General features: G+C 33.2%; 2 protein-coding genes across 2 annotated transcripts; one reads left to right on the top strand and one right to left on the bottom strand.

Annotated features, from left to right (window-relative positions):
- Window positions 1-529: 529 nt before the first annotated feature.
- On the top strand, window positions 530-6,449 carry LOC108194097 (protein ANTHESIS POMOTING FACTOR 1). Its single transcript, XM_017360997.2, has 11 exons — window positions 530-669; window positions 789-883; window positions 1,658-1,758; window positions 2,580-2,680; window positions 2,753-2,819; window positions 2,916-3,015; window positions 3,098-3,211; window positions 3,322-3,459; window positions 3,553-3,637; window positions 4,859-4,908; window positions 5,927-6,449. The coding sequence occupies exons 1-11, from the start codon at window positions 663-665 to the stop codon at window positions 6,068-6,070; spliced, it is 1,002 nt and encodes a 333-aa protein (XP_017216486.1). The 5' UTR covers window positions 530-662; the 3' UTR covers window positions 6,071-6,449.
- A 3,808-nt stretch (window positions 6,450-10,257) lies between these two features.
- On the bottom strand, window positions 10,258-14,067 carry LOC108193178 (probable LRR receptor-like serine/threonine-protein kinase At4g36180). Its single transcript, XM_017359723.2, has one exon. It carries the CDS (start codon window positions 13,797-13,799, stop codon window positions 10,431-10,433), a length of 3,369 nt encoding a protein of 1,122 aa, XP_017215212.1. The 5' UTR covers window positions 13,800-14,067; the 3' UTR covers window positions 10,258-10,430.
- Window positions 14,068-20,301: the final 6,234 nt, after the last annotated feature.

The raw sequence follows: 20,301 nt of genomic DNA, 5'->3' as shown, positions 1-20,301 counted from the left end.
TCTTGTAAAGTATGTACATACCGAAAAGTATTCTAATCATCGGAAAGAGACCGTTTCTCAATTTTTATGGGAACAAGAATTTTTTGGATAAAAAATTTACATTTATATACTCCCTTCATTTTGAAATAGGTCTTGATATTTTTGCAAGTATTTTTAAATTTTTTGACCGTAGGCTTAAAATCATTATTTTTGAAATTTTCTTTTTCTGAATAATAACATTAATCACATATTTTTATTAAAAAAATTTTCAAAAATAATTATTTTTAGCATGTGGTCAAAGAACTTAAAAATGCGTGCCAAAATGTCAAACGATTATATTCCGAGTATTCCTTAATGTGGAATATATGATAGGTGCGTAATATTTTTAATTTATACATTGTTTATTTTCAAGAAAAGTAGTACATTATTTAGACAAATGACTTATTTATTGAAAAATGAAAAGTGACAACGGGCTCTACCTACGAGAATGTTAATTCACCTCCGTTTAAGTTTTGTATCGAGCCCAATAAACATTTGTGACCCAAACAGGGCCCGTCCCATTTGTCTAAAGAAGCCAGGCAGAACACAAAGACCCATAAATAAAACCCACCCCCATCTCCTCAAATCAAAGAGAGGGAAATACAAGCTTGTCCCTGGTGAGTTTCAAGTTCATCTTCGAAATTATGCCAGGTAAAATTGCTTATACTTCGATTTTATTTTCACTTTTTCGAGATTCGAACTCTTGACATCCCGTAAAACAGTTATATCATGTTGTATGTATAATTGTGCTGTTGTATGTATAATCACAGGAGGTGTACAATCTGAGAGAGAAGACAAGGTGTCTCTAGAACTCAATGAAGAGATTCTTCAAAGCATGGAAGTCGGCATGGCCTTTCGTGATTATGTATGTATTTATTTATGCGTACTTATATTTTTCGAAAGCTTTAATTAGGATTTTTAGTATGGTTTGTGAACATATTAGCTTGAATTAAGCATGTTAACTGATTACGAGATACGATGATGTGGAGAGTGGAGTAGTAATTCAAGCGCGAATGAGGTTATGATGAAATCTATGCAATTTTCTTGAGGGCGGTTTTATAGATGTTGAGAGTGTGATTTGGCTATTTTTAGAGGGAGAGAGTATTGGAAATATTGATAGGAAATGTATGTGCGATGTACATAGTTGAGTGTGTAAATAAAAGCAAGGTGTACGACGCCCAACATGGTTCCATAAGTTAATTGTGAAGTAATAGAGATTCTGCTGCTTTTAGTGATGCTCTAGGGAATTCCCAATTCCGTTGTGATATAACGTATCAGGGCTTCATTGATCATATTAAAAATTAATCAGTGTTTTTGGTGAATGTTAAATTGTAAAGGAAGTTGGCAGTCTGTACTTCGTTGTATGGATACTAGTTATGTCCAACTTATATGAGCTTCACATTTTAATATTACTATTGAGTTCATATGAAAATTTCAATGATAGTGTTCTGTGATCACAACTGTATTTTTTTCTTTTTCAGAAGGTTAAATTTCATGTCGTCCTCTGTACCATAAATTCGTTATTAAATTATCCTTTAAGTTAATAATTTGATAATGTGTATCAGTTACTATATACTTTGCTAATTGCTGAAAGTATATGGAAAATCAGTCTACTGATTTTTTCTTCTTTATTTGGCAGAATGGTAGAATTAGTTCACTGGACTTCCATAAAACATCAAATTTCCTGGTGACTGCTAGTGATGATGAATCGATTCGACTATATGATATCAGCAATGCAACGTACTCTTCTCATTCTGGATTACATTGAAATTATATATGTTGAGCGACAATATATTTTCATTTTTCATCTTGTTTTGTATTTTATCGAACACCATTCTTGGATGTCCATACTTTTCCTTTTCCTTTTGTTTCCTCTTGCCATTTTCCCACATGTTCTCAAAAGTTTAATAGACATTATTAAATTGGTCAGATTCATGTATGGGTTTTTTGTGTTACTAATATGTGTTTACTTTTTGCTTTAGTGATTGGTATAATAATTTACAAGAACTTATTTCATTTTGGAAAATTCTGAAGAGTTGTACTTCAACCCCAATATATATTCAGTGCATATAGCACTTTTTGTTCTTTTTTATTAATGTTATCTCTACTCTTTCTAGGATATAAACATACTGAAACTGATTGTCTTTAGTACTATTACATTGGCTGCAAAACTGGTTGAAATGTTAGATATTGAGCAAAGCAAGATCACACTTCGAGATGTCCTTTTTTATATTGTTCAGCATGAATGGAAGGGTAGTGACTCAAACAAAGCTTCTTTTACGCCCAACATGCTTTTACAATATAGAAACCATAAGTAGAAACCGAGAGAAACTACTCCTAGATGACATCACCCACCCCCTATATGATATCACCCACCTGGGGGCCACCCCAGCCCCACTCAATCCACCCTAGGACCACTAAGGCAATACCAAGTCTCTGGAATGGCTCTTTATACTAGTCAATGATGTGTTTGTAACATTTACATAATCTGAAATATGTGGTTCAATTTCGCTTTTTGATTCCCTGTTGGTAAACTGATGAGAGAACCCACTTCTTACCAGATGTTTAAAGACAATAAATAGCAAAAAGTACGGGGTTGATCTGGTCTGTTTTACTTCTCATCCCACGACCGTTATATACTCTTCAAAGAATGGCTGGGACGGTATGTATGTATGTCAAACACAATGTGTTTGTATATGTAGTGAAAATAACTGAAAATGCCTTGTTCATCCAGAATCACTGCGTCTACTCTCATTGCACGACAACAAGTATTTGCGGTACTTTAAAGGTCACCATGACAGGCACAGATCTCTCCCTATATACATATTACCAACATTTACATCTTATATGAATCATCTTTGAGATAAAATTGACATATAGTTTCTTTTAATTGCTAGAGTTGTCTCCCTTAGCTTGTGCTCCCGAAACGATCACTTTATCTCAGGCTCTCTTGATCGAACTGTGTTGCTCTGGGACCAAAGAGCTGATAAGTGTCAAGTGAGATATATACCGCTAAAAGTCTTGATATTTAAGGTAGCTCACTGTTGAAAGTAATTAACACTTTATTTGTGCATATCAGGGTCTATTGCGCGTACAAGGAAGGCCAGCTACAGCTTATGATGACCAAGGACTTGTGTTTGCAATAGCTTTTGGAGGATACATAAGAATGTTTGATGTTCGTAATTATGAAAAGGTTTGTAGCTGGCAAAAATTTATAATGCTTCTGATGGTTGTTGATAACCTGCTGAAGTGCATATTCAGATCTAAATAAAAAAGCTAATGCTCTATGTCTAATCCTTAAAGGGCCCATTTGAGATATTTTCTGTTGGGGGAGATATGTCTGATGCAAATGCTGTAAAATTTAGCAATGATGGAAGACTTATGCTTTTGACAACTATGGATGGACATATACATGTACTTGATTCATTCAGAGGCACACTAGTGAGTAATCTTATCATTACTGTGTGTGTAATAAAAACTTTGCGTTTGTTATAATTTGTCTTATAGTTTGCTCTCGATAATTCTTTGCATTAGTTAAACACGTTCAATGTCAAGCCAGTTTCAAGCACTTCCACTCTGGAGGCATCCTTCAGCCCTGAGGGATCGTATGTTATATCAGGTAATGATACTTCCGATCATGCATGAATTCATACATTTATTGTAAAATTTTCTGTCAGGTCGAACATATGACACCTAAACGAAGGGGGGCATGGTTATCCGAAATAACTGACCAACCCGAACCGACCAAAGCGAAAAACGGTCTTCTTTTTGGTTTAGTTCTGTCTAGATTTCATATTTTTAAAAACCGTAAATTTTGGTTTGGTTTTGGTTTCCACCCGATAAAACCGAACCGATATTTATCATATTAAATATATATATATGTGTGTGTGTGTGTGTGTGTGTGTATAAACTTATATTCAAATTTTAATCTTTTAGTATCTAGTTATACATGCAACGAATCGTGAAGGTTTGTCTGTTTGATATTGAAATTTTTATTTTTTTCCGTTATATAAAAATTTATGAATGGTGATATATGAATATGAACATATTAAGATTTTTATTTTATTTTGACATATAAGACATTGTATGTTATAATTGTATTAATTGAAGTTTGTAGTTTAGTAATGGTTTTAAACTGAAACCGACCAAACTGAACTGCTTGAATTAGGTTGGTTTGGTTTGAATGTATATGGTTTTCGGTTTGGTTATGGTTTGAAACATTAAAAACCAAAATTTATGTTTTGCTTGGTTACATTGTCCGAACCGACCAAGCCACCTGATACACACCCCTACCTAAACGTTATGCTTATTTAAAGAATGGCATGCCGGGGAAGCTGTGTAATGGACCATGTGGGCATGAGCTCTTGAAATTATTTGTTAATTTAGGATACTATGAATTTGCTTACCGACAGAAGTCACAGAACCCACTGTCAGCAAGGTCTCTAGTTCCACTGAAGACATAGTGTAGGTGTAACATTTCTATGTTGTACGACTTTTTCTTCCAGTTCTGTTGAAAGTCTTAAAAATAGAATCGTTGGCTTGAAGAACTAGTACATCATGCAATCTTTTGTAACAGTTTTTTAGATTTTCAATAAGAGGTTAGCCATTCAGATAGGGGAAAAAAAGTTTTGTGTCTTGGACTGGTTAGTGGATTCATCAGAAGGTAGCAACTTATAAAATTGTGAAATTGTACTGCTTCTTTAAAGCAAGAGTAGTTATAGACTGCTGCAAAAAATGTTGCTGGGGTATAGCTATAGAGGATAGAGGATATTAAAAGCGTACTCAATTACTAACTTCTGGTAGTAGTTTGACCATTTTTTTTTGTGTCCCCAATTGGCAGGTTCAGGTGATGGTAGTGTCTTTGCTTGGAGTGTTCGTAGTGGCAAAGAAGTATGATACGCTTGCTCCTTTCATACTTCCATATTTTTTTCATTCTTCCGACCCGTCTTAATAGTTTATGTGGTTTACTTGGTCTATGATTCAGCCATTTACCTTTATTTGCCAGAAAATGTTTTCCAGGAAAATGTTTTCCGACTTTTCCGGTGTTTGTTGAACCCCGGAAAACATTTTCTAGGAAAATGTTTTTCTGTGTTTGTTTGACTTTCTGGAAGACTTTCCTGTGCTTGTTTGTTTTTTCAACAAATAAATTATTTTTCAAGGGAGATTTTTTTTGAAAGAAAAGTGATGAATTTTTAGAAAATCACTTCCCCTTTTGCAAATGGGAAAACATTTTTAAAAATATTTTTTTTATCATTGTTTTTCTTAATTTTTTCGTGAAAGAAGTGTAAGAGAATTTATTTTTTTGAGAAATTTCTCACAAGAACTCTTTTTGATACATATTTTTATAAATTCTTTTCTAGATATTCCTTTCCCGAGAAAGGTGGGTACTATAACTCTTATATTCTACTAATTTACTACAGTTTTAGACTAAGGTGGGTACTTAAACTCTTATATTTCAATTTACTCTAAGGAAGATACTTTTAACTCTTATATTTTAATTTACTTTATATTTATGATGGTTGTTAACAGGGGCGGATCTAGGAATATTTTCTTAGGGGGCACCAAGCAAATTTTCTAAAAACACCTATATATTTTCAGGGGGGGGGCACTTCTATAATTTTGTAAACTCTAGAATGGTGAAAAAACGTCAAATTTTTTTTTTTTTTGGGGGGGGGGGCATGTGCCCCCCAGGCCCCATGCCTCTTACTAGATCCGCCCCTGGTTGTTAAACAGATTCAGTTTTCAAAATCACAAGTAGTAATCCTTACATTCTCTGATGCAAATGCTGTTTTCATTTCCGGATGAAATGTTCTGTTCACTTGGGTTGTATGCTTGTGTACTAATTATTGAGGTTTTTTAAATTAAGCACTTACGCGGAAAATAACACTAGGACTTGCTATATGTTCAGGCTGCTAGTTGGATGAGTTCTGAGACTGAGCCTCCTGTCATTAAATGGGCTCCTGGAAGTCTTATGTTTGTTACAGGATCTTCTGAGCTGTCATTCTGGATTCCTGACTTGTCTAAACTGGCTACCTACGTAGGAAGAAAGTAAACAATCATCTAGGCAAGAATAGTGTGTATTTTTGCAGATCAAAATGCAGGCAAACTTAGTGATGAACACACAGAACTAGTTAGTTTGCTCTGGAATATTAGGATATTCAGATGGACCATATTCCATTACATGCCCAGTATGGTTGTCGAAGTTGATGAAAATATATGGAAGAACCTTGTGAGACATTCGGAGCACGCATCTCTGCATTAGAAGTTTAGCTTTCGAGTTGGAGGGAGGTCCTCAAGGAAGGTAGAGATGCTCTACCCTGTTGATTAGTCAAGAATTGTAATCCATCATCGTAGATGTTCTTCATACTGTTAAATATTTTTCTTTGTACATCTTGGTGCTGTTATAATATCCTTGTATATTAGTTACTCCCTCTGCACTAGTTCCTGGTTTACATTTCCTTCCGAGAAAGTGTTGTCCGCATTATAATTTACATATTAAATTTGTCAATTTTTCTAAAATACTTAATTCCAAAAAATAGCATGTAAATGTAAAAAAATTGAAACAACTCCTCATTTCCTTCCTGGTTTTTTATTTAAATAAATATATTATAAGTTTTTTGAATAAATTGTAAAATATATATACATATTATTTAGGGTATTTACCGAGTATACTTCTTTTTAACTTTTTTTTTTGCTAAATTCTTTTTAACATTTTAATTGCAATAGTACAATCTTTTCCCAAAATTTGCATATTTACTCTCTTTTTCAAAATCCTACAATCTATTTGCATATATACGGTCTCTCCTTCTCTTCCCTTCTTCCTAATTCTCAGTGTCTCTTCCCTCCCTCTATCTTCTAACTCTGTCTCTCCTACCTCTCCCTCCCTCTTTTCTCTCTTCATCTCCTCCTCATCATCGAGCTTTTCTTTCACAACTCGAATGAGCGAACTTGCTTCATCAACAACCGAATCGCTATCAAAAAGTTTTGATTCACGCCGCATGGGTGATAAACTCGACTGGTAAGGCTGTCTTCGTCGGCGGTGCCGGCTGGGATTATGCAAAGTTACGACGAGGTGTCGCAGCCGCGAGGAAAAAGGGGGGAAAGGCTTATGGAATGATTGGGGTTTGGCTTTTGGGAAGGGATTCAATCGAAACTTTTTATGCGTGTGTTGTTTTGTTTTCAAATGATGGGTCGATTAAGGAATAGAAACAGAGTATAACCAGTGTTTATGTTTATTTTAGTTGGTTTTTGAGTTGATTTCTAATTTGTTGTTTTAGTTGTTTTTTAGGTTGCAATGTTTGGTCCCGCAGGGGCATTTATTTTTCGACTTTTGCAACCACTTGCAACTTATTATGCAACTAAATATAATTTTCAACCGATTTTTTAAAATTGCATTTCTGGTTGCATATATGGTTGTTAGCAGTTGCAGATAAAGTTGCATATGCAACCACTGTATTTTTGCAATTTTTTTTGAAAGATAATATTTTTGCAATCTGTTTTAAAAAATGATAGTATTTTTGCAAAAATTATTTTAGACTTAAGTATTTACGAGAGAAACCCTATTATTTACTTATCCCTGTGACTGAGATTTTTTCTTAAAGAAAACAAAGACCTGACACCTGAGCCCAGATATATATGCTATAGAGCCTGGAGAGCCTAGACGGGCTCACTAGATCAGCCCATCATGTGAATTTGAAGCGTAAGTGTTGGCCCAGGATCAGTATGGATAATAGACTAATAGATCACGTTAACAAAAATGCCAATATACGAGCGCTAACAAAAATCATAAATATGATGATTATTTCTATATGTTGAGTACTCTGTGTCTCTCTTTTATTTACCTTGTGTATTGATCGTAAAATGATATAATTATTTTCATGTCATTCATTTTTTGTATTATCTTGCTAGTAGATTGATTAATTTGCAAATTAATAATCAATTAACTTAAAATGTGTTTAATTAGTCATTAATAGAATTGATTCAATATCATAAAAATAAAATTAAATAAAAATTACTTATAAGTAAAATAATTAAATAAAAATATCTTAAGTTCCTCGGTTTCTCTGAGCTGTGTATCAATGGTGAATCTATGGTCCTAAAAGCAAATTAATTTTGTACTGGACCATCGACCATCTACCATTATTGATTACTCTTGTACAGCACAAGTGTGCCTCTGTTGTTCAGTCTGAGCCATCGTAAAAGTCTGCTCTTGCATATGCACTATATTGTAATCTAGCGAATTTGTATCCAAATCTAATTGCCTTATTGAATAGTACTCCCTCTGTCCCATTTAATTCTATACGTTTCTTTTTAACTGCTCGACACGCATTTCAATGCTTTTATAAAATATAGTTCCATAACTTATTTTTGAGATTTTCTTTTTCTGTATAAAAATATAACATCCAAACTTTAATTCAGAAAAGATAAATTTTAAAAATAGATTGCACAACTGCATTTTGCAGGAGCATTAAAGTCCGTGCCGCGTCCCCGTCCCCCAATGTATACTACTCAGGGGGACGGAGGGAGTAGTAGATACACATATATGGACTGCATTTCTCTGATACTCCCAGGTCAATAATTGTGGCGGCAGATCTGTGATTAAGGATTAACGTAAACTTGTCATATGGACTTATGGTACCTACCATGCCAAGTTGATATTAAATATTTGTATAATAATGTAACATTTCGAATGTATGGGTACATTCGAAATATAATCGAAACACGGAAAATATAGTCACGGGACAACTCGGAGAAAGACCAACCCAGACTGAACGGGAAAATTAAACAATTTTTCAGTTCTTAGTTATCTTTTGTTTCTAGAAGTTAAAATATTTTTCAGGCACGTCCTTGTTTAATATTATTATTAAATTCTGATTTCGGTTTTTTTTCAATTTTCGGACAGGGACAGAACTACATTGTGAGGTTTGGGGCAAGTTGCCCCCACTAGTTTCAAAATTTTAATATATTTTATATTTTTATATCGTGTTTTTACTTTCGATGAATTTTGACCGTCAATAATCAGTTGATTTTGAGTTTAAATCTTAATAATTCTATTTTTAATATAATCAAAAACTTATATATTTATCTATCAATTAACTCAAATCATTCTTAGTTAAGTGAAAATCTGATCTCTAAAAAAGGGTTTTTTGATATGATTTTTGCTTCTATTTAACTAGATTCTTAGATCACTAAATATTAGTGCAAGCATAGATGAACACAGAACGATGATTGAACATTCTATAAAAGCAACTAAACAAGAAAGCAAGAACATCATACTCCAGCAATACCAGCAAAAACAATAACCACATCTAGATTAGAAGACCGTGAACCAATTAAATATGTTAGTTTTTCTGGAATCAAGAAAGAAGGTACCAATACGACAACTACTTAATTCTAAAAGAAGCTGGCATGTGTAAAAATATTAAATAATATAGTAGAGTTCCGTAACTGTCACTTGCACTAGCAGATAATTTCAAATTTAACGGAACATTTTCTCCATGTTCTCACAAATAAACTATTTAGCAAACAAAACACATTCCAATGCTTCTAAGTTCCACACATAGTACACAAGAAGACAGAACATGAACACACAAAATTGAAGTGAAAAAACAAAAATAACATGACAAAAAATTTATAATGAACCCAAAAAGACATACTGATTGGAGGAGTGGGACATTGAGGTCAATCAACTGGATCACCCCATGAGCCCATGTCCTTCACTTAGCTGATCCTGTGGGTCTTTTTGGTCTACCCAATTAAATTAAATTGCAGTAGATGAAGAGCTGGGCCATGTGCAATCATCAATTCCTATAAAAAGGGCGTGAGAGAGAAATTGGGTTAGATAAATAAAGATTCCTCCCAGGCATTAACGGCTAGTTTTTCAGTCTCTGTCACAAGCACCAAAAAGTACCCACGTGATGGCTACAGTTCCACAGCTTCTTTTTTGGCGGGAATAGCAAGCTTAGCAGGCTCCCCACATCATTGTATAGCTGCTGCCTGCATTACATTCGAGCGTTAACTTCGAACACTTAACATTCGGACATAAATATAGACAGTTAACATTTATTTCAACACTCGACACTAGGACATCAATATGAACACTATAATATTTATTTTAGACAAATTTTAAGATATTGTGAAATCTGACACTCGGACACGTGTAAAAGTCTATGCTCATTTGCAAGATCAATAGATTACATGTAGATATGCATATGCATAAACAAGAAGCAAAACTGGCAATTGAAGTAACAAATCAGAGCAAAAGATTTGAGATTGAATCTCTAATTTAATAGAGCTAGTTCTAAATTAACAACTACAATGTTGAATAATTAAAAATGTCAAAGAAATAGCTGCTAAAATCAAATGAGAAAGAAACTAGAAGGATTTGTTTTTCCTCGGGTTTTTATTATGGTCTAAGCTGGTGAATGGTGGTTTGTTGGATCAGCTGATGATGGAATATCGGCACCAACGCGGCAACCTTCAAGCATGAAGATGATATCGGCCATGGTGGGTCGGTCGGAGGGATCTGGGACAGTGCATAGCAATCCAACTTTAACTCCCAGCAAGAACTCTTCCCATTCTGATGATTCAGGGTCTAACTCGAGTAATCCAGGCTCTAGTAACTCTGAAATTTGACCTCTCTGCAATTGCTTTTTGACCCATTTTACGATGTCTTCATCTTGTCCGAACATCACAGGCCTTTTACCTGTAAGAAGCTCCAACAATACTATCCCAAAACTGTAAACATCTGATTCATTTGAAGTTTCGGAGGTTAATATCACTTCTGGAGCTACATAACCTAAAGTTCCAACAGAAGTTGAGGTAGAAGGTTCAACTGGAGGGGCAACTGTGAACTTGTTTAGGCCAAAATCTGCGAGATGGGCTTCGAAATCTGCATCAAATAACACATTTTGGGGCTTCACGTCTCCGTGAACCATGGCTGCTGTATGAAGAAATGCTAGGCCACGGGCAATACCAAGTGCAATGAGGTGCCGCATTGGCCAGTTCAGGACATGGCCATCTTGGTGAGATGCCTCTTGCAATAGTGTTGCGAGGTTTCCATTTGGCATGTAATCATAGACGAGGAGTTTGAGGTCAGGCCCTGTATAGTAGCCACGGAGAACTGTTAAGTTGCGGTGCTTCACTCTGCCAAGTGCTTCAGCTTCTTTTCTAAACATGTTATCATCCAGTAGTACATTTGGAAGCCTTCGGATTGAGAGTACCATTCCGTCAGCATAGCAGGCCTTAAAAACTAAACCATATTGGTTTCTGCTCAGCACATTTTCCTCATCAAAATGCCTTGTTGCCTCTACTGTTTCTGCCAATGTAATTTTGTTATTGAACATTACAAGCTTTGGTCCTCCATTATCTACACTACTGCTTCGACCACCAGAACTTGCCCTTGTTGGAGTAGACTTTTTCTCTCCAGCTGCCTTTGCTTTCAATCTCTTTCGCCATTTCAGAAGGCTGTAAGTGTAGAAGCAACAGAATGCTGCAAGGCAAGCCCCACTAGCAGCCACAATCATTAAGAGTATCACTCTCTTCTTTCTGTTACTGCTACTTTCCCCTTCACATTTCTTATCTAGTGGCTTTCCACAAAGTTCTCCGTTCCCTGAAAATGATGTCTGGTTGAATTGAGCACCAAGCATTGCAGGAATCTTACCTTCTAGGTTATTGCTTGACACGTTAAGTTTCATCAGATTTGGAATGATAGTAAGATTTGCAGGAATTTCTCCACTCAGATTGTTTGCTGAGAGATCCAGGGATGTGAGATTCAATAATCCAGAGAGTGAGCTGGGAATATTACCAGAAAGGTGATTCGATTGCAATGCTAATGATTTTAGGGAAGAGCATTCGGATATTTCGTCTGGTATTTCCCCTGTCAAATTGTTCTTGCCCAAATCCAGCTCAGTCAAATACGATAGACGAGATAAATCAGGTGGAATTTGGCCACTCAAAGAATTAGAACCGAGATCTAATATACGAAGAGCAGAACAATTACCAAGTTCGGGTGGAACAGAACCAGAAATGTTATTGTTGGACAAGGAAAGAACAGTTAATGACTTGAGAAAACCAAAAGTTGATGGAATTTGGCCAGAGAAGGCATTGGACGAAAGGTTTAAGTAGCTTAATCCTAACAAGCTACTAAACCCTTCGGGGACATCACCAGACAACTTATTTTCCTGCAATGAAATCACTTGCAAGTTGGGCAGACCAGCAATATCAAATGGCAACTTCCCAGAGAGATTTTGCTTACTTAAATCAAGAGTAGTTAGCTTGTAAAGTGTTCCAATACTAGAAGGGATAGGACCCGAAAAGCCAGCATCACTCAAATTTAGAACTGATAACATTCGTAAATTTCCAATCTTTGATGAGATTACCCCTGATAACTTATTTCCTTTAAGATTTAACACAGTCAGATTGCTCAAACTTGTTACCTCGTCAGGCAAGCTTCCATTAAGATTATTATCCCTCAAGTTCAAAGATTCTAGCTGAGTGAGATTGCCAAGTCTGGAAGGAACAGCGCCTGAAAATTGATTGCCTCCAAGAGATAGCATCTTTAAACCTTTAATTTCACTCAAAAAATCAGGAATCTCCCCTACAAATTGGTTTCCTTCAAGATCAAGAACACGCAAATTTCCACATCTTTTAATCTCGGCAGGAACCAAACCACTCAAAGAATTATTAGCCATCCTTAACTCCTCCAATCGCCACAAATTCCCAATCTGAATAGGTACTGCGCCAAAAAACAAATTCCCCGAAATATCCAACATAGTCAAACTCGACACATTCATCAACCACACAGGCACCACACCTTTTATCTCATTCTGCTGAAGATCCAAAACCTGCAAAGCGCTAGAACACGTGCCGTTTTGCGGCTCAATAATATCCGTAAATCCATTAAACCCTAGCTGCACATTCCTGATACTTGGGGGATAAACAGACACATTACAAAGCATCGACACTGGAACCGAACCAGACAAATTATTATGCGCCAACGACACAACTTGCAGCTTCGGAAGAACACCAATGCCAGCTGGAATAACTCCACCTATCGAATTTCCCTCAGCACTAAAATGCACCAACGAAGTACAATTCGCAATTGCTGAAGGAATCGTACCTTCTAACACATTATGATCTAGCCACAAATACTCTAGTTTCTGAAGCTGACCTAGACTCGCCGGAATAGATCCCGAAAACCGATTATACGACAAATTAATCAGCTGAACCTTATACAAACTCGCCAGACTCCTAGGTATCTCACCACTAAACGCATTAGACGAAACATCAAACACACGGAGACTCCGAGGAAGCTCGCCGGAAAACTCGCCGGAGAGAGAATTTCCGGCGACATTAAAAATCAACAAATTCGTTATATTCGACAGCTCCGGCGAAATCTCGCCGGAAAACGAGTTGTACTGAAGAAAAACAGAGTTCAACAGAGTACATTTAGTGATAGAAGAAGGAATAGTACCGTTAAAACCGTTAGACCTGAGGCTTAACTTACGCAGCATGCGCAAGTTAGCGATTTTATCAGTGAGTGGGCCACTGAGTTGCAGCCGAGGCAGCCGGAGCTCACTAACTCGGCCGTTGAAACAAGTGACGCCGCGCCAGTCACACGGAGCCGACCGAGTTGTCGGATCCCAGCCGTTGAGAACTCCGAGCGGATCGTTCAGACTGAGTCTGAACGAGTTAAGTGCCTCGATTTCCGTGCCGGTATCGGCGCACGATAAGAGCGCATGAGAGAATAATAACACGAGAATAACAAGTGCACTAGGCATTCTGAAATGAGTGTGACAATACTCGAAAACCGAATATTAACCTAACAGTTTTATAATCAATACGGTTCGATTAATCGAACCGAGTCGAGACGAGTTCCGATTTTTACGAAACGGGTTTAGAGATATTTTGTGAGGGGTGTAGGTTAGGGGAAGTCGCCGGAGTAGTAGAGAGTGAGAAATGGCACTTGGGAGTGTGAGAGAGTACCATGTGTTAGCGACTGAGTGAACAGTTTGTTTGTAGTAAATGTGCTGAGTAGTTGTATTTATTTAGTATTTTGTTTTTTCCGAGACAGTTTAAAATCGACTTTTTTGAGAAAGACTGGGCTAGGCTATGTTTTGTGTTGTGACTTTTTAGTAACGCATGGGCTGAATCATTGAGATTTGAGGCCCTTGTGGTCCTCGAAAAATATTTTATTATTCGGTTGGAATTTTTATTCATACTGCAGGTAAGAATTATACAACTTTGAATAACGAAATATCAAAATTATTGATTCCGTCCTCCTCTATAATGTTCATCTTTTGAGCTAGAATATAAGTCCTTTTTCTGATTTTTAAATAACTTTTCGAAAAATCTTTGAAAATGGATGGAGTTGTGAAACAATATATATATAAAATGTGTTTGATTTGGAGGCTTTATGACGGAGTTTATTAGCCCGATATTAAGTATTTTTTACTTTTAATTGATTTTTGTATGAATTCTTGATTTATAATTAAAAAATAAGTCAAAAACTAATTTAAAATCAAAAGTTAGTGAAATTTATTTTTTCGACTGACTCATTTTTTATGCAAATTTTTAATAAAAATTAATTTCATTACTCAAATAATTAATCGATCAAAATTAATTTTAATATTATATTTTTGTTAAATCATGAATAATCTATAATATAATTGTTCAAACAACCAATTTAGAATATCCATTTGTCACATAATTACTAAATCATAAATTTTGAACTTACAAAGGTCCGAAATAATCGGTCCACTTTGCCCAAGTCGGTCAAACGAAAAAGTGCTCTACAACCTCTCAAGTTCAAATGTAAATTTAAACAGAAATTGAGCCAATGATTTGGCTAGTGCCTTGCTTTTGGCGCCTCACCTTAGCTAGTCACAACATAAACACAGTACACAATAGGGCTGAGCAAAAAACCGATTTTAAACCGAAACCGAAACCGAACCGAAACCGGGAAAAACCGGAGAAAACCGATCCGAATATAACCGATCCGAAACCGAAACCGAAAAATAAAAAACCGAACCGATTTAAATGATTCGGTTCCGGTTATACCTTCCAACCGAACCGATAAAAACCGAACCGAACCGATTATTAAAATAATAATTAAATAATAAATATTATATATATTTATTAATAATAAATATCTAATTTATTTCGAATTTGAAAATTAAAAAAGCTATTCAAGTTATAAGTTCACATAATATACAAAAACTACAAATTATAATCTCCAGACTCTCCACGTAACTTTCTCAAAGTCTTTTACATAAATAATAGTCTTTTACATAAATAATAGTAATATACTCTGTGAGTTATTACTTGCATATCTTGACATAATTATATCAAGCAGAGAGGTAGCCTCTGAAACTTTTTAATTAGCTTCATCAAGCTTAAGCTTTTATACTCTTATATTTTATTTTCCAGCTGCTTTGTTTTAGTTACTGGATAACACTCTATCCAGGACTCTGTTTCTTAGATGTTAATAAAGCAATTGTCACCGGAAAATAAATACTCTAACACCAGACTATGCTCACTGCTTACCATAATCTTTTGAACATTATATAAAATATTATTATTTTATTAAATTCTAATTTTATATTAATTATTATGTCTAAATTACGCGCATTAATTTGTCTCATACATATATTATTTTTCATTCTTATATTTGTCGGTTTTGTAACCGAAACCGAACCGATTATAACCGAACCGGGGTTTTTAAACCGAAACCGAATCCGAATCCGAACCGGCGGTTGCGGTTTTCGATTTTAAAAACCGAAGATATATGGTTGCGGTTCCGGTTTTATCCGGAAACCGAGCCGAACCGGCCCATGCTCTCCCCTAGTACACAATCAATAAAAAGGGTCAAGCAAATATGAAAAATATTACTATTCCAAACATCAAAACCAGATAAAGTGGCAAAGTGGTTGGAAAAACAGGAAAAAGCTATACATTTCAAAGAGGAGATTGCCCCCGTTGATTTTGATTGATAATTGCCCCACGTTAATTCGGTTTTTTTAAATTGTTAGGAGAATTCAAATCACAAAACATTTCATTAGTCAAACATAATTAAAATCAGAGTTCCAAGAAGGAATTGATTGTATGCCATCATTATTTTTGTTGGGAGAAGGATTTAATTGATATATTCAAATGTAATCTTAATTTTAACAAATGGAGAATTAATCATATTTTTATTAATATTTAGCAATATTAATATCATTTTAATCTTCCTTTCCGTATTTATTAAGAATCTCTGCTTTCGCAGATAGAACTGAATAGTATAATTTTATAACTAATATCCTAAATTACACTAATCGGAAAAATGATCTCCAATAACATTGTAAAACGCAATCTAAAGTGGCGTTAAATGTTTTTATTCAAATACACGATTAAGTGGTGTTTTACATCAAAAATGTAAGATTAAAGTTATGTCTCAAAGAAATTAAAAAATTATAAGTACAATATTAATTGTGTTTTGGAGCAAAACGCAACTTTAAATGATGTTTTAGGAAAAATTTACACATACAAACGTGATATAATTGATATCCTGGAGAACAATTGAAAACAATATAAAATAGTGTCTTAAATTATTATTATGAACATTTTTTTTCCATTTGGGTTATCTGAGACATTTCGATTCAAATTTGTGTTGTCTGCCCGACGACTCAGAAACTGATCATTAGAGTTAGCATTATTATTTTTAAATCAATATTCACAGTCTTGTTGGGGTTGTTGCTTCCCCTAAATCTTGCCGGATCGCCTCTCGTTTGTCGCAGAATCCTCGTCCATGGAATTAGTCTTCACTCCTAAATTTAATTTAAGGACAAGCAATTTTTTTATCACAGCACTTTCGAGTCATGTCTTTCTCTCCAAATAAATATAGAACTCATAATTCTCTGATATATTGTTCGAAACATAAAAAATAAATGATTCTAAAAATAAAATCTGTTTCATTTTTATCTCATAAAGAAGTATTTCGTTATGAGAGATGTCACTTACAACATTGATACACAATTTTTTTTTATCACGGAAAGAAAAAACTCATAGAATGGATGTCTAAAGTGCCGATGACAATTAGGCCCTTTCAAAATATATTCGTCCTCGTCTGAAAAAAATATGATATAACATCCTGAAAATGTCATATTTTAAATTTGAGCAACGAGAAAACTCATCTTCAATTCCCCTGTCATTTATCATAATGAAGAAACAGCACTGGGAAAAAACACAGAAAGGATTATTTGAGAGGAGATTCCAATAATCAATCAATCAATATATCAATCTATACTATAATCTATACTATACTATAATAAGCCAACATGGGTATAATTTGTAGTCGTACAAATTTTTGGTATGGTCATGTCTTAGTTATGTTTTTTTGTTTTGCTACTACCTCTGGAACTAGAATTCTATAACATGTGCAACTCTATTATACTAAAAACACTCATCACAATACATCATCATATAATATTTCATAAAAAAATTATAATGACATTAAAAATAAAGTTATAAATATACAATTTTGAATATTCTTTTTAAAAACAAGATCCTTCGTATAACTCTTTTTAACTCTAATCCATAACACAATAAATATAGTATCTACATATTAATAACAACAAAATATTTATAAATAGATAATAAATTATAAAAGCTGAATTTTTGTGAGAAAATATAATTAATTTGTTAATATAATTTAATTAAAATTCAATTCATTAATACTAAAATACTAATAAAATGATATTAAAATATAAATTATAAATAATAAATCACAAACTATCTACCCGCCCGTGCTTCGCACGGGTTAAAGGCTAGTACTATAATATAATAAGCCAACATAGGTATAATTTGTAGTCGTCCAAAATTTTGGTTCGGTCATTTCCCTTTATAACTACAAGTCTGCAACAAGTAGAGTTCTATTCCCCTTACACCATTAAACAGTTTCATATTGTTCAAATTACAAACACTTTGTCATGTACCAGGAGATAATAAAAACTCCACCATTCCTTTTCTAAATATAATTTATAATTAGTTAAATTTTCAGGAATGAATATAATTATCCAATTAATATAATTTAATAAAATTTTAATTCATTAATACTAAAACACTAATTAAATAATATTAAAATTAAAATTATAAATAATAAATATACAATTACATAGTCGCCCGTGCTTTGCACGGGTTTAAGGCTAGTATATATATATAAAGGAGGATGCGGGCGTCTCCAGAATTGCTCGATTCAGTCTTCTGATTTTTCTTGAATTTCGGAGAGAAAATATAGTTATAATTCAAAAAATAGGTTCAAGAATTCTAGAAGTGATACAATTCTTTTATTATTGAGTTCTAAAGATGATACAATTCTTTTCTTATTTAGTATTTCTTATTGAATTGAATGTCGTGTGAGGAACTTCGAACTCAAATTGTGTTAACATATAATATGTCTATATTACTCTCGCCAACAATCAACATCTTATCATACCATTGTCTAACCTAATACCTTCGGATAGGTTATTAGGAATAATCGTAATATGTTGATATTCATCAAATAAATCGAATAATTTAATACTATATACGTAATCATAATTGTGATATATATAAAGGAGGATGCAGGGCGTCTCTAGAATTGTTCGATTCAGTCTTCTAATTTTTCTTAAATTTCGGATAGAAAATATGATTATAATTCAAAAAATCAGATTCAAGAATTATAAAAGTATTGTATAGATAAAAATAGAATTATAATCTAAAAATCAGGTTCAAGTATTGTACAGATAAAAGAATTGCAAAGATAGTACAATTCTTTTACTTATTTAGGAATCATAAAAGAGTAGGATTCTATTTGTTCAAAAGAACAATTATTGAACAATTATAATTAAAAAATGCAATTCTTATTTTCAAAAGTTACAAAATTAATAATCTTATTTTATTAATTTTTTTAAAAAATTATACATATCTATGAGAAAACATCTTTGAGATCTTCACAACCTCATTCAAATAGTATGCATGGACTTCCAACCAATCTCGATAATAGTTGGATTTAATCTTATAATTTTCTTGAATTTCAAATAGAAAATAAAATTATAATTCAAAAAATCAAATTCACATATCTTAAAGTTAATACAATTCATTTTTTATTGGATTCCAAAAATAATAAAAAATTTCCTTATAATTTTCTTAAATTTCAGATTGAAAATATAATTATAATTTAAAATATCAGGTTCAAGGACTCCAAAAGTTAATATAATTCTTTTCTTTTTGGATTCTAAAGGTAATACAATTTTTTTCTTATTTAGGAATCCTAAGAGGAATAGGATTATATTTATTTAAACCAACAATCATAGATTAAATACAATATATATTTAAGATTGGTAAGGTAATACATACAATTTTTATTTTCGATTTAGTCTTATAATTTTCTTAAATTTCGAATTTAAAATAAAGAATTGTAAAGATAATAATCATTAAAAAAACTCATAGCAAAAAAGTTAGAAACATAAAAGAATAATAATTTTTAACTAATAAATAGGAATCATAAAATAAAAATAATTAACAAATAAAATAGGATATATAAAATAGGAATCAAATATTGATTTTATGATAATGTAAATGATTCCTGATTAGTATTGTGTTTGACGGGCACGGAGGCGGCCCAAACAAATTTTTATCTAAATAATAATATTTTTTCTATTAGTATTCTGTTTGACGGGAAAGTCGATAAAAATTATATATTTGTAAGGTAATATGTACGTATAATTTTTATTTTTGATTTGGTCTTATAATTTTCTTAAATTTCGGATAGAAAATATAATTATAATTTAAAAAATCAGGTTTAAAGATTCCAAAAAGTAATACAATTCTTTTCTTATTTAGGAATCCTAAAGGGAATAGGATTATTAGTATTTAAACTAACAATCATAGATAAAATACAATTTATATTTAAGATTTGTAAGGTAATAGTATATTTAAGATTTGTAAGGTAATACTCACCATTTTTATTTTCGATTTAGTTTTATAATTTTCTTAAATTTTGAATTGAGTATAAAAGATTGTATAGATAATAATCATTAAATAAACTCATTGAAAAAAAGTTAGAAACATAAAAGAATGATAACTTTTAACTAATAAATAGGAATCATATATTGATTTTATGATAAAGTAAATGATTCGTGATTAGTATTGTGTTTGACGGGTACGGGAGGCGGCCCAAACTAATTTTTATCTAAATAATTATAATTTTTTTATTAGCATTATGTTTGATGGGAAAGTGGCTAAAATAATTTTTTATCTATT

This window comes from Daucus carota, chromosome 7 (assembly GCF_001625215.2).
Source record: "Daucus carota subsp. sativus chromosome 7, DH1 v3.0, whole genome shotgun sequence".
NCBI lineage: Eukaryota > Viridiplantae > Streptophyta > Magnoliopsida > Apiales > Apiaceae > Daucus > Daucus carota.
This window is presented reverse-complemented; position numbering and strand designations above follow the sequence as displayed.